The sequence below is a fragment of the Aethalodelphis obliquidens genome, unplaced genomic scaffold, assembly GCF_003676395.1.
Source record: "Aethalodelphis obliquidens isolate GAN/ISIS:26980383/991018 unplaced genomic scaffold, ASM367639v1 scaffold5, whole genome shotgun sequence".
NCBI classification, from domain to species: Eukaryota; Metazoa; Chordata; class Mammalia; order Artiodactyla; family Delphinidae; genus Aethalodelphis; species Aethalodelphis obliquidens.
Window position 1 is genome coordinate 14,662,148 of NW_020837949.1, and position 15,953 is coordinate 14,678,100.

At 40.5% G+C, this 15,953-nt stretch overlaps 1 protein-coding gene across 1 annotated transcript in view; it reads left to right on the forward strand.

Moving 5' to 3' along the window:
- The window catches only part of KIAA1549 (KIAA1549 ortholog), a 163,908-nt gene extending 153,122 nt beyond the window's left edge, over positions 1 to 10,786 (forward strand). The window contains exon 21 of the mRNA XM_027102761.1: positions 6,576 to 10,786. Coding sequence (XP_026958562.1) covers positions 6,576 to 6,827 — 252 coding nt within the window. The 3' untranslated portion in view covers positions 6,828 to 10,786. The remainder of the gene's footprint in view (positions 1 to 6,575) is intronic.
- Positions 10,787 to 15,953: the final 5,167 nt, after the last annotated feature.

Genomic DNA, 15,953 nt, shown 5'->3' on the forward strand with positions numbered 1-15,953 from the left:
CTAGGAAAAACGCACCAAGACACATATTAATCAAAGTAACAAAAATTAAATTCAAAGAAAAAATATTAAAAGCAGCAAGGGAAAACAAAAAATAACATACAAAGGAACCCCCATAAGGTTATCAGCTGATTTTTCAGCAGAAACTATGCAGGCCAGAAGGGAGTGGCAGGGTATACTTAAAGTGATGAAAGAGAAAAACCTACAATCAAGATTACTCTACCCAGCAAGGATCTCATTCAGATTCGATGGAGAAATCAAAAGCTTTTCAGACAAGGAAAAGCTAAGAGACTTCAGCACCACCAAACCAGCTTTACAACAGATGCTAAAGAAACTTCTCTAGGCGGGAAACACAAGAGGAGAAAAGGACCTACAAAACCAAACCCAAAACAATTAAGAAAATGGTAATAAGAATATACATAATAATAACCTTGAAAGTAATTGGATTAAATGCCCCAACCAAAAGACACAGATACAAAAACAATACCCATATAAAATGGGTCTGAATGGATACAAAAACAAGACCTATATATATGCTGTCTACAAGAGATCCACTTCAGACCTAGGGACACATACAGACTGAAGGTGAAGGGATGGAAAAAGATATTCCATGCAAATGGAAATCAAAAGAAAGCTAGAGTAGCAATACTCGTATCTGATAAAATAGAGTTTAAAATAAAGACTATTACAATACAGAGAAGGACACTACATAATGATCAAAGGATCAATCCAAGAAGAAGATATGACAATTATAAATGTTTATGCACCCAATATAGGAGCACCTCAATACATAAGGCAAATGCTAACAACCATGAAAGGAGAAACCAACAGTAGCACAATAATAGTAGGGGACTTTAACATTCCACTTAACACCAATGGACAGATCATCCAAACAGAAAATAAGGAAACACAAGCTTTAAATGACACAATAGACCAGATAGATTTAATTGATATTTATAGAACATTCCACCCCAAAGTGGCAGAATACACTTTCTTCTCAAGTGCACATGGAACATTCTCAGGATAGATCACATCTTGGGTCACAAATCAAGCCTCAGAAAATTTAAGAAAATTGAAATCATATCAAACATCTTTTCTGACCACAATGCTATGAGATTGGAAATCAGTTACAGGGAAAAATCTGTAAAAAACGCAAATACATGGAGGCTAAACAGTGCTCTACTAAGTTACCAAGAGATCACTGAAGAAATCAAAGAAGAAATAAAAAAATACATAGAAACAAATGATAACGAAAACACAATGACCCAAAACCTGTGGGATGTAGCAAAAGCAGTTCTAAGAGGGAAGTTTATAGCAATTCAGTCTCACCTCAAGGAAAATAAAAAGCTCAAACAATCCACCCCTACACTTAAAACAACTAGAGGAAGAACAAAGAAAACCCAAAGTCAGTAGAAGAAAGAAATCATAAAAATCAGAGCAGAAATAAATGAAATAGAAACAAAGAAAACAGCAGCTAAGATCAATAAAACTAAAAGCTGGTTCTTTGAGAAGATACTTATCAAGAAAAAAAGGGAGAGGATGCAAATCAATAAACTTAGAAATGAAAAAGGAGAAATCACAACTGACACTGTAGAAATACAAAGGATTATAAGAGACTACTACAAACAACTATATGCCAGTAAAATGGACAACCACGAAGAAATGGACAAATTCTTGGAAAGATACAATTTTCCAAGACTGAACCAGGAAGAATTAGAAAATATAAACAAACCTATCACAAATAATGAAATTGAAACCGTAATTAAAAATCTTCCAACAAACAAATCTTCCAGGACCAGATGGCTTCACAGGCAAATTCTATCAAACATTTAGAGAAGAGCTAACACTGATCCTTCTCAAACTCTTCCAAAAAATTGCAGAGGGAGAAACACTCCCAAATTCCTTCTATGAAGCCACAATCACCCGGATACCAAAACCAAAAGATATCACACAAAAAAATTATAGACCAATATCACTGATGAAGATAGATGCAAAAATCCTGAACAAAATACTAGCAAACAGAATGCAACAACACATTAAAAGATTCATGCACCATGATCAAGTAGGATTTATCCCAGGGATGCAAGGATTCTTCAGTATATACGTAGATCAATCAGTGTGATACACCACATTAACAAATTAAGGAATTAAAACCACATGATCCTCTCAATAGATGCAGAAAAAGCTTTTGACAAAATTCAGTTCAAAATTCATTTATGATAAAAAAAACTCTCCAGAAAATGGGCATAGAGGGAACCTACCTCAACATAATAAAGGTCATATATGACAAACCCACAACAAGCATCATACTCAGTGGTGAAAAACTGAAAGCATTTCCACTAAGATCAGGAACAAGACAAGGATGACCACTCTTGCCACTCTTATTCAACATAGTTTTGGAAGTCCTAGCCACGGCCATCAGAGAAGAAAAAGAAATAAAAGGAATACAAATTGGAAAAGAAGTAAAACTGTCACTGTTTGCCGATGACGTGATACTATACATAGAGAATCCTAAAGATGCCAGCAGAAGACTACTAGAACTAATCAATGAATTTGGTAAGGTTGCAGGATACAAAATTAATGCATATAAATCTCTGGCATTCCTGTACATCAACAATGAAAAATCAGAAAGAGATATTAAGGAAACAATCCCATTTACCATCGCAACAACAACAACAAAATACTTAGGAATAAACCTCCCTAAGGAGGCAAAAGACTTGTACTCATAAAACTATAAAACACTGATGAAAGAAATCAAAGATGACATAAACAGATGGAGAAATATACCATGTGCTTGCATTGGAAGAATCAATATTGTGAAAATGACTATACTACCCAAACCAATCTACAGATTCAGTTTAATCCCTATCAGACTACCAATGGCATTCTTCACAGAATTAGAACAAAAAAATTTGCAATTCGTATGGAAACATAAAAGACCCCGAATAGCCAAAGCAATCTTGAGAAAGAAAAATGGAGTTGGAGAAATCAGGCTCCTTGACTTCAAACAATACCACAAAGCTACAGTAATCAAGACAGTGTGGTACTCGCACAAAAATAGAAATATAGATCAACAGTACAGGATAGAATGCCCAGAGTTAAACCCACGCACATATGGGCACCTAATTTACGACAAGGGAGGCAAGAACATAACAGTGGAGAAAGTACAGCCTCTTCAATAAGTGGTGTTGGGAAAACTGGACAGCTACATGTAAAAGAATGAAATTAGAACATCACCTGACACCTTACACAAAAATAAACTCCAAATGGATTAAAGACCTAAATGTAAGACCAGACACTATAAAACTCTTAGAGGAAAACATAGGAAAAACACTCTTTGACATAAACCACAGCAAGATCTTTTTTGACCCACCTCTTAGAGAAATGGAAATAAAAACAGAAATAAACAAATGGGACTTAATTAAATGTAAAAGCTTTTGCACAGCAAAGGAAACCATAAACAAGACAAAAAGACAACCCTCAGAATGGGAGAAAATATTTGCAAATGAAACAATAGACCAAGGATTAATCTCCAAAATATACAAACAGTTCATGGAGCTCAATATCAAAATACAAACAATCCAATTAAAAAAATGGGTGGAAGACCTAAATAGACATTTCACCAAGGAAGACATACAGATGGCCAACAGGCATGTGAAAAGATGCTCAACATCACTAATCATTAGAGAAATGCAAATCAAAACTACAATGAGGTATCACCTCACAGCAGTCAGAATGGCCATCATCAAAAAATCTACAAACAATAAATGCTGGAAAGGGTGTGGTGAAAAGGGAACCCTCCTGCACTGTTGGGAATGTAAATTGATACAACCACTATGGAGAACAGTATGGAGGTTCCTTAAAAAACTAAAAATAAAGCTACCATATGACCCAGCAACCCCACTACTGGGCATATACCCTGAGAAAACCATAATTCAAAAAGAGACATGTACCACAGTGTCCATTGCAGCTCTATTTACAGTAGCCAGGACATGGAAGCAACCTAAGTGTCCATCAACAGATGAATGGATAAAGAAGATGTGGTGTATATGTGGTGCATATATACAATGGAATATTACTCAGCCATAAAAAGAAACGAAATTGGGTTATTTGTAGTGAGGTGGATGGACCTAGAGTCTGTCATACAGAGTGAAGTATGTCAAAAAGAGAAAAACAAATACTGTATGCTAACACATATATATAGAATCAAAAAAAATGATGCTGATGAACCTAGTTGCAGGACAGGAATAAAGATGTAGTCATAGAGAATGGACTTGAGGACACAGGGTGGGAGGGCAAAGCTGGGGCAAAGTGAGAGTGGCATTGACATATATACACTACCGAATGTAAAATAGTTAGCTAGTGGGAAGCAGCAGCATAGCACAGGGAGATCAGCTCGGTGCTTTGCGATGACCTAGAGGGATGAGATAGGGAGGATGGAAGGGAGGCTCAAGAGAGAGGGGATATGGGGACATATGTATGTGTATGGCTGATTCACTTTGTTGTACAACAGAAACTAACAGTATTGTGAAGCAATTATACTCCAATAAAGATCCATTAAAAAAACTTAAAAATAATAAAAGCAATATTCATTATGAAAAATCTGCAAGAGGCCTAAGAAACAGTTACTTTTCCTACCATTTTTTTCAATTATGGTCAACATAAAATTTACCATTTGAACCATTTTTAAGTGTACACCTCAGTGGTTTTAAATGCGTTTGTAATATTATGCAACGATCCCACCATCCATCTCCATAGCTCATTTCATCTGAAAAACTGAAATTCTATACCCATTAAACCCAAACTCCCCATTCACCGCTCCCCCCAACTCCAGGCAAGCACCATCCTACTTTCTGCCTCTATAATTTTGACCTTTAAGGAGTGTGTTTGAACCTCTAAAATCTGGACTTGATCTTTGGTGTGATCACTATATAAATATTCTTGATCTCACATACCTCCTTGCTCTCCATTTGAGCTTTATTGTTGGTTTGTTAATGTCATTTCCATTATAACCACCGTGAGTAGGTGCCTTTGCCGTAAGCAAACTGTTTGGGACATCGCAATACATAAGTCATCTTTCGGAGGCTTCTTACCACTGTGGTCACTCCTTGAAAGGAATGGAATCAATACGGGCACCGGTAATTTCTACAAATGCTTTCATTTTTCTCAAGAATTTTATACCGAAGGGGATTAAATTAATGAATTTGAAAACACAAACCAAAATAATATTTTTTGTTTTATCCTCATCACTCTGCCTCAGCTTTCGTTGCACTTACATGCTTTTCCAGCAGATACAGTACATTCCCTTTGTGACTGGTTGCTTTTACTCAGTGGAAAGAAATTAACTTTAGGATATAATGTTCCCCTGAAAGACACATGGCTATCCTTATAGTCTCAGGTCTCTGCTTTCCATTTGCTGACAGTTTGCTTTTTCTGTGCCCAGCTTAGTTTCCTGAGGTGTTCTGGGTTTTCCCGTCAAATCCGACATGCACTTTTAGAGGGCCTCTCGGTCATGATGTGGAGAAGTGAAATGTAGAAGTTTTTCTAGGGCTTGACTGTCATGTTTACCAGGCTATCAGGTTGCTCTTCGCACAAGTGAAACCACAGACGTAGTGTGTGTGTGTGTATGTAAAGAGATTTTTCATTGAAAAAATATGGAAAAAAATCACTGAAAAGTATAATTCTTTCAAAGGAATGCTTGATCTGTATTTTGCCAACGTCAGCAAAACTATTGTATGTTTTAGCGCAGATAGCTTTTTAAAGAAAAGGCTCTACAGAGCACTGATACACAGACACACGGGCAGACAGGACGGAAGATGACTTTGTGATCTCGTCGCTGTCCCGTGGGCCCAGTCTGTGTTCTCATCACACCTTCCTTGGGCTCTGGACTCTGAGCAAAGGCAGTTGCTGTTCCCGTCGGTCCGTCTGCCAATATGTGCTTATCCCTTTGAGCAGACATCTTCATCCGACCTTCCCATCCGTGGGCTGCTCTGGCCTCCGTCTCTGTCCAGCTCTTTAGGGCCCTTCCTGGTTCCCCAGCAGCCCACTCACTTCCACACACGGCAGCGCAGGGATTAGCCAGTGGGGCCGACTGCACATTCATTCTTTCTGTCTGTCTTTAAGCAAGTGCTTATAGGCCCTTGTTTTCTGTTTTTTAAAAAAATATTTATTTAGGCTGGGCTGGGTCTTAGTTGTGGCATGTGGACTCTTAGTTGTGGCATGTGGACTCTTAGTTGTGGCATGTGGACTTCTTAGTTGCGGCATGTGAACTCTTATTTGCAACATGCATGCAGGATCTTGTTCCCCAGCCAGGGATCGAACCAGGTCCCCCTGCATTGGGAGCACGGAGTCTTACCCACTGGACCACCAGGGAAGTCCCTAGGCCCTTGTTTCATGGGCTTCTTTATTGTACTGCTCTCCCTCAAGCAATTTGTCTGCAGTTACTTCTCTCCATCCCTGTCCTGGGAGGCTGAGTTGTTGGGTGGGAGATGGGCAGAGCACGTCCAATGCCAGTTTGCATCTGATCTTCCCTTCTGGTTTCAGGTGGGAAGTACAGTAACGTTTGCCATGTTTTTCAGACACATGTGCTCGGACATCAGGAGTATTCGTCACCGCTGTTCCAGGTGCCAAGGACTTCAGGTCGGGAGCCCTCGGCTCCTCCTGGGAACCTCGCGCACAGGGGGCTGCCGGGCGCCGGGCTGGCCTACCCTGCCAGCTCCACGGAAGACCTCCAGCCCAGCCACTCCTCAGCCTCTCTCATCAAAGCTATCCGCGAGGAACTGCTCCGGCTCTCCCAGAAGCAGACCACCGTGCAGAACTTCCACAGCTGATAGGCCCCACCTTGCAGATTTGCCAAGTATCTGCTTCCCGTGGAAGCAAGACTAAAAGGAAATCAACTGAGCAGGTGTCTGGAAGAGGACAAACATCTCCTGGGCTGAGGGCCCAAGTAAGGGGACGAGTTGCAATTGTAAAAGATGCCATAAGTCACATGACAGCTCCTGATGCTTTTAATACGTTGGCAATTTTGCGACCACCTGGGTTCAGTTGAAATGTATGTACTTTTGGCTAAAAGCCAGCAGCACTTCACGAAAGACGAACCACGATTCTAAGCTAATGAAGTGACTAAGTTAGTCTCTTTTTTAAAGGTGAAAGATGAAAATGTGTAGATGGTGTAGGGATTAAAGGAATCTAGTATTTCCGTGGGAAGATGTGATTCAGACTGGTTTGTACAATGAACCTGCTGCTTTGTTTTCTGAGGAAAGAGAGTTGAAGACATTCACAACTTTATTTCCCTCTTTTCCTCCATAGGAACTTATTTTAATAGTAATATTAACAACATGAATAGTAAGACTGTTTGGGAATTTAAAGAGCTACTAGCGAGAAGCCAAATGCTAGATTGTAGAGCCTGATGATTCCAAACGAAGCCATCGACTGCATTTTCCTTCTACTTCCGGTGCTACAGCTCCAAGAGCCCTTCACGTCGTCTGTGAAATGCAACTTTGGCTTTCTCAGTGGAAGGATATGTGGAAGGTTTCATTTTGTTCTAGAAAGGGGGACAAAAAAAGCCTCCCCAAATGGAAAAAGCTTAATATTTATTTGGTTTTTCAAAATACATATCAAAGTTTAGATTTGCATTCTTAATTGTATTTGTGGTTTGTGAATCGGACACATGCAACTGCTCATTGCATCTCATTTGAGTACATGTCTTCATCCAGGCCAGGCCTAAAGAAAGAGGCTTTCAGGAGGTCCTAATGGATCCTTGCACTTTGCTGATGAGTTGCTCCCAAATTATGTTTGAATGAGAAATCTTACATAAGCGAAAATGATCTGTCAGAATTCCTAGGACCACTGAATGGTTGGTTATCTATGGATGCATTCACGGTAATCACATTCCCTGCGTTCGAGACCTGGAAATGAAACTGAGTTCTGTTCAGCCTCTTCGTAATGAGTCAAGAAAGGAAAGAAGAGCTTTGAGACCACGAGGGAGAAAAAATGTTCCTTCTAATTTCTGATTCTGTTGTCCCTGACTCCGTCTAGTGACTGTTAAAACTGTCTTTGGGCCCAACAGAGGGGTCCTCCCACTTGAGATTGACCCCTGAAGGAAACATGTCTCCCCTTCCCAAAGTGGAGTAAGGAATAGAGTAACAAGGGCTGTTCTGTTTTCTGGGACCTGAGTGAAATGAAGAAGAAAAACAGACTTAGAATTTCCATGAATCCTTTTTTAGTAGATCAACTAATATCTTTAATTAAATAACAGATACACAGGCAGAACACGGGGTTGTGACTGGTCAAAATCTGTGTATCTGTGTCAAATTTTAAGAACCCTGAAGCAGCTAAAACGGGTTCCTAAAGTGTAATCATTGGGTTTTCAGAGTCATGTTTCAGCCCTTCCTTAGTTAAGCCTGTTGTGTAGACCCAGAGTCTCATGATCCAGGGGAAGTTGGTTCTGGGAAATTAAAATGTAGCCATTGTTCATCTTTGCACCTCTGAAAAAGGGGGAGTGCAGGAGGACAAGTCTCTTGAGGATGCTAAATAAAGGAATGGGAACTCCTTTTTAGGCGACCCTCACAGGCTCCAAAGAACGGGGGAGAGAAAACCCCGATCTGGGCTTGATTCTTACCTCTTGGTCTTGGTTAAATACCAGACTTGCCCAGAGTGGAGATTCTCCTTGCATGTCATTCAGAAATACCAGGTTTCTTGAATGTGTAGTTAAGAATTTCAGAGATCCAAGCAGCATTTTATCATGGACACCTTACGGTGAATTCAGATTGAGTGCCAGCTGGTGGGGTAAATGCTGGCCCCTCTCCTCCCATTCTGCTCTTTGTCCTCAGTGTTCACACGCAGATTGTACGAACATGATTACCTCCTTAGTACATGGCAGGAACGGGCCTCTGTTTTAAATGGGGCTGCAGTAGCAGCTTTGATGCCTTTCAAACTAGCATAAGGAGATTCTACCTGTATTTTTCTTCTTAGAACCGATACACTTTTAAACCGACGTCAAGACCAAAGATGACGTGGAATAAACAACCGCTGATGTGTGGTGGGTGTGAGCAGGCCGGTGGGATCCCCGGCACTCTTGTGTTGGCCATAAAGCATACTCAGTTTGCACTCAGTTTGACCATCACGAGACTCAGAACAGACTAGCTGTCATGGGGAGCACCACTCAGTGAACGGGATCTACGTAACGAAAGGTCCTCGTGGCAGTCACGCGTGGCTCTGGAGTTCCATTTATTGAAACACCACAAAATGAAAAGTTAAATTTTACGTCTGTTCTTTTTTCCTCTTTGAAAAGTTCTAGTGGTAATAACAAGAGCTATAAATTTGAGTCAGAATTTTAGAGACGATTGTTTGGAGAAATGATCATTTTCAGAATCTACACAATCACTAACTAGCTGTGTCAGGTCCCTTCTCTAAGCCTCATTTTCCCCATCAGCCAAACGAGAACAGGCCTCCCCTGCCCGCCTCCCAGGAAAATTCTCATTGAGAGAATCAGATGTGGTCACATGGGCACACGTCCCTTGAGGAGGGAGCGCAAAGCACTGTGAGAATGTAGACTATCTGTGTGATTGCGGTGGGAGGGGTGATCTGATCTGCTGTGGCCTCCCAGTGAGCGAGTTCCCGTGGAGGGAACCAGAGGAAAACTAGAGGCCCCGTGTGACTCCGCTTCCTCTCTCCTGCTTTGCTTTAAATTCACTTCCTTCACCGTTAACTCTCAATTATCATGCATCTTCCTGCTCCTGGCACCAAATAAGTCAATAGGAGCCCTGCCTTCTGAGATCTTAGAATCTGAATCAGACAATACCCATGGCTATAGAAGATGGAAGAAAAGGAAAAATAACGTGATTTAAACATCAGTAAGATTCACCGAAAGGACACGAGTGCATTATGCACTCAGAAGGAGGAATGGAAGTTGCACATGGGGAAACAGTGGGATCTTGGGGAGAACTCAATGTCAGAAGCTACTTTAAGGAAGACAGGAGCTTCCTGGGCGCATGGTGAGATGGTGTGGGAAGAGCCGGATGGAGAAAGTGGGTGAAGCTGCCGTTGAAAATAACCTTGATCCTGATCCGCTCCAATATGGGGACGAAATCCCTAACTGCACGGTCGAGGGAGTTTTATAAGAGGAGGAAGTGATGCTATGAGGATACATTTGCAGGAACACAGCGAGAAAATGACCAGGCTTGGGAAGAAGGTCGGCGGAGGAAGAGACCCGTTCTGAAGGGGAGGGGAGAGTCCCAGGAACTGCTGGATGACCAATGTCAAGTGTGAAAATAGTGAGACTTCCACCGAGGTCTACTGCTTAGAGCAGATCTCAAGGGTCAGCCATTCGGCCACATTTAATCCTTTGTGGAGCATAGGTGGGTTATAAATAAATATATTTGACTTCTTTACAGCTGCCTACACATTTTCCTCCAGATTATACTTAATTTCAGAGCGTGTTTTCTTTTTGGTGGTACGTGGCTTTTGAGCAGCAGACTTGAGCTGTTTTTTGCCAACCAGATTTTTCAGGGCATGAGGCCTGTGACGCAGGGCACAGGTGAAGGGACACCTGGAGGCTTCGGGCTGAAACAGGTAATTCTGTGCTTCATGGGCCTCCTGTTGAACTGTGTACAGGGTCAGCGTTTACTGCGTTTGCACAACTTAGTGCTCCAGTGACCAAACCAGTCGCTTGGACACTGATTGGCGTTTGCAGCACTTCAGGAGTTAATCATTAAATACACTTCTCTATCCCTTTCATACGAGATTCCTAGACATGAATGAATCTGTTGGTTGGAAGGAGAGCTGGTTAAGGTTCTGGGTGGGTGGGCAGGGGGCTCCAGTGTTAAGTACCACGCCCGCTTTCACTGTAGATGTTTTAGCCATTTCATTTCTACCTCCAGAGCAAGTCCCCAAAGCCAGTCTCCAGAGCCCACCTTTGTTCCAGGCAGGAGCGTGAAGAAGTCTGCTTCTGCGCCTGCACGTAGACCATTTGAACACAAACCACGTTTTCTGGGTTTTTTTTTTTCAAAGCACGTTTTTATGGGATGGTAACTTGAACTTCATTTTTACGTTTAATCCAGCACCGTCATGGATATTCTCGTAACAGGTGAGAGGCGTTTCTCTGAGCAACTGCTGTAACACACTTATAAACTGTATTAGGCTTACACTTGTTACCTAGCGTACAAGGAGTGTGTGCATTTCAGGTTTCTTTTGATATCCTTAGTGATGTTCATTGTTTAAACTAGGACTCCTTTCTCTAATTTTATGAAAAAGACTTGAAAACCGAAACCTCACGGTACGATCCTCATTCCACGCTGTGTGTGTAACAGAACACTAGACAATTTATCTTAACACGCAGCAGCATTGACATTTAGGAAAAGAATATCATATGCCTTGGAAACACGAAACCAAGTTGGGAACCAGTGAGCAAGTGAAAGAAGGGAGGAATGTCTCCCTCTGAGGCACTCTGTCCAAATTCCTTTCCCACAGGGTAATCATGCAGGCTCTTTGCTTTTCCTTCTTCCTCTAGGTTTTTCTGCTCTAGGGCCACTTCACATTTAAAGAAAGAGTGGATAAGTAGAAGGGACAGCGAAAATTGAAGTGATTTGGGTCTCGAGGTCCCTGATTCCATGGAATCTTTCTGGACAATTTGGAACGTCATGAATAGCCCCTTCTCATGTCCAGCAGATTCCCAGCATTCATAACTTGACCCCGTAAGTGTGCAAGGTCGGAAGAGTACAGGGCCAGCTTCTAGCTGGGCTCCCTGTACTGTTCCTCCTGCAGATGTGGGGAAGGAGGAGGGGGCACTAGGGGGAACAGAGGCTCCACCAATGGGCTCGGTTGCTCTAAGCAGCAGAGGGTTAATTTCAGAAAAGGGGAGTAGAAACTCTCCACTTTGCCCTCCTCCGGACCACAGCCTAGGGAGCATGGGGATTGGGCGAGACTCGCCCTTACGGGAAAGGCTGCTTAGCCGAGCCGCTCTGAGATGCCCACTTGTCTCATCCGACGTTGTCAATGCCCATGTCCTTATGACTCTTCCTGCACCCTCATTCCTAGATTATGAGTATTAATGTACAAAAATATGCAGAGTAAATTGAGGGCACTCGTGGGCTCAATACTGCAGTTTGAACTTGACAATCATGGTTTGCTGGTCTCAAACGGGCCCTTAAATTTCAGTATGGGTACATGATTTAGTAATCGAACCCTCCCTTCTTGCTGGTTATGTTTCTACCCTTCAGTTAGCTGCACTGTTTTCTAATGTGCTGTAGAGTTTTTGAGATAATTTATGCAAGTGTTTGGTTTCCATGTTTACAATTTATACAGCTTTCCTAGCATTTTAAATGGAAATGTCAATAAATGCTATGAATTGGTGTCAAGTGAGATTTTCTGTTTATTTCCTTTGCAACATGATAATTCTCTCATTTGCAAAATGTGAAAGTTGTGTGAGATGTTTTTCTCTAATTTTCACGTCCCTCATGAGAACACCTAGTACTTTCATCTTCCGAAGAATTAAGTTGAAAGCAGTCTATTCAGTGTGTGGAATTTGCAGAATTGTCACTCACATTGGTTGGTGCCACTCCTTTCTACTCAACTGTTTTGCTTTACGGCTCCCCACTAATCAAATTGATGCTTCCATTAAGAGCAGATTCATTTTGGAATTAAAAGATTAGGACTACAGTCTAGAAAGATAACTGAGAAGATCGACGTTTGTATAATCTTGAAAGGTAATAGGGTAAACCTGGAGTTGTTTATGAAACTCAAGAAAATAACCCCTTGAAACTGAGAAAAACAAGAGGAACTACAAAACACAGTGGAACACAACAAAGGAATGAAATGTGGAAACCTGGATAGGATTCTAGAACAACAAAAGTTATCAGTGGAAAAAATGGTGAAATCCAACATACAGTCTATAGTGTAGTTAGCAGTATCGTACAGAGGTTCATTTATTGATTCTGCTAACTTTAATATTAGGGGAAGCTATGTAAAAGGTATACAGACACTCTATTTTTGCAATTTTTCTCTAAATCTAAAATTAATTGAAAATTTAAAAACTAGTCTGGTACAGATAAAGCCCATAGGCCCCTGCAGAGGCTAATAAGAGCCTGCTGTGGACATCCATGACCCAGAACTTGCCTTGCTTCTCAAGGCAGTCAGCTCCTGCTGAAGTGGAAACCACAGTTAACAGTTGCAAGTCTTGGCAGAAAATAAGCCTTCATGAAGGAAAGTTCACAGGATCAACCCAAAGGAGAATTTGAATCTAAAAATTAGAGAAAGACCACTATGAAGAAACGAATGTGTGTTTCGGCTGTTTACAGAGGTTAAAAAAAACAGAAGGACAGGATAACAGGAAAGTTTAAGCACATTTGAGAAAACCAAAAATTAATCCTTGAAAGAAAAATAAAGGGATTTAAAAACATACATATATTCACACAGTGGTGTCAGATACTCCAATATTTTAGACGTAGCTTAAGAAATATAATAGTTTTAATATATCTTTATATTATGTTTTAATAAGTATACTTCAGATTAAAACCAAAAACACTGTGGACTACTTGGTACACCTCGTTCCCCTAAGAGATCTTACATGCTCGAAATGTAAAAAGGTTCAAATGGTGGAAGAACAAGGAGTTAGGAGGAGCAGCTAAGGCTTAGGAGGAAGGTCAGGCTGGTCCTACACCCAGAGCCTGACCACTGGGTTGACGTGAATGTTAACTTAAACCACAGTTGGCATTTCTTGTCCCTCTTTCTCTTCCACATTGCACCTGCCAAGCACGGTTTAAGGAAAAAGCAAACAAGGAACAATAACAAGAGAGATCCTTTGGTCCAGTGCCTGGGTTAGATAATTAATGAAATGTTTTTATTGTTGTTGGACCGTGCACTATTTATGCAGTAACTTTCTTCCTCTAAAGATCTCCGATACCTTCCTTGCTACACCCACTTGGAATAATTAGAGGTGGTGTGTGTTTGATCTCTCTGGTGTTGGGAGACTGCAAAAATTGTAGTCACAATTCTAGGTAACCCATATTCATGTAGTTAAACTACTGTGTGTTATATTTGTGCCAAAGGATAGCATTACAGAAGCATGAAACAACGTATCTGGAAAGCTCCTATTGTAAAGTTGTTTTAGAGTGACTGGTTCCTAGGTGGTTACATCAGTACCCTGAAACTATGCATTAGTGTAAGTATTTAGACTTTGATTCTGTAATGTGATGATACACCTCAAATCAGTGGTGTCTTTCATTCAGCATTTTACAATTCTGAGATTGTTCTAAAGAAAACAGTACAAAGGAGCCGGTATGTGTTTAGAATGCTGTTTTACATTTCCCTGCTACTGTTCTTTCTGGATTCCTTGCAAGACAAGTTTAGGAGTAAAGTTCTTGAAAAAAGATGTAATTAACCAAATTTAAATAAGAACATCATATTTTTGGGTTGGCCAAAAAGTGCCTTCGGTTTTTAAGTAAAAATAAAACACATTTTTCATTTTCACCAAGAACTTTATTGAACAACGTATTCACCCTTTTGTTCCACTACCTTCTGCCATTTTCCAAGCAACTTCATAATTCCATCTTCCCAAAACTTTTTATCTTTTTGAGCAGAGAACTGTTCCAGGTGCCTTTACAGTCTTCCAGGGAATTGAAATTTTTTCCATTAAGAGAATTTTGTAAAGACCTAAATAAATGGAAATCCGAAGGTGAAATGTCTGGTGAATACGGCAGATGAATCAGAACTTCCCAGCCAAGGTGTAACAGTTTTTGCCTGGTCATCAAAGAAACGTGCAGTCTTGTGTTATTCTGATGGAAGATTATGTGTTTTCTGTTGACTAATTCTGGACGCTTTTCGTCGAGTGCCGCTTTCAGTTGGTCTGGGAGTAGTGCTTATTGGAATTAATCATTTGGTTTTCTGGAAGAAGCTCGTAATAGAGGACTCCGTTCCAATCCCACTGTATACACAATATCACTTTCTTTGGATGAAGACCGGCCTTTGGTGTGGTTGGTGGTAGTTCATTTCACTTGCCCCACAATCACTTCCATTCCACGTTGTTGTACAGTATCCACTTTTCATCGTCCGTCACAATTTATTTTAAAAATGGAACGTTTTCATCACATTTAAGGAGAATCACATGTGGAAATACAGTCAAGAAGGTATTTTTCGCTTAACTTATGTGGAACCCAAACATCAAAGCGATGAACATAACCAAGCTGGTGCAAAAGATTTTCAATGCTTGATTTGGATATTCTGAGTCTGTCGGCTGTCTCCCGCCTGGTATAACGTTGATTGTTCTCAGTTAATGTCTCGATTTGATGGCTCTCAACTTCAACTGGTCTGCCCGACCTTGGAACATCGTCCAGCGAGAAATCTCCAGCACGAAACTTTGCAAACCACTTTTGACATGTTCGATCAGTCACAGCACCTTCCCATACACTGCACAAATCTTTTTGTGTGTTTCAGTTGCATTTTTACCTTTCTTGAAATAATAAAGCATAATATGTCGAAAATGTTGCTTTTTTCTTTCATCTTCAATATTAAAATGGCTACACAAATATTCACCAATTTTAATAAGTCTTTTTTTAAATGCATGTTCATATGACAGCTGTCACACTCTAACAAAATTGTTTTGAATGAAAAAGACAACTGAGTGCTACTAGAGCTATCTTATGGAAAAAAGCGAACGAACCTTTTGGTCAACCCAATACTATAGGTAGCCCATTAAACCTAATCTATTTAATTTTACCTTTTCTGGAAAAATTCAGATTAGCAAAAAAGGAAATAAAAACCACTATAACTCCACCATCAGAGATATTGCAATCCAAATTTTAATTAAAAAATTTAAATCTCAGCCAATTTAATCTTTTTTAAAAAACTTTTTATTTTATATAGACGTATAGCCAATTAACAATGTTGTGATAGTTTCATGTGCACCGCAAAGTGACTCAGCCATACGTATACAGGTATCCTTTCTCCCCCAAACTGCCCTC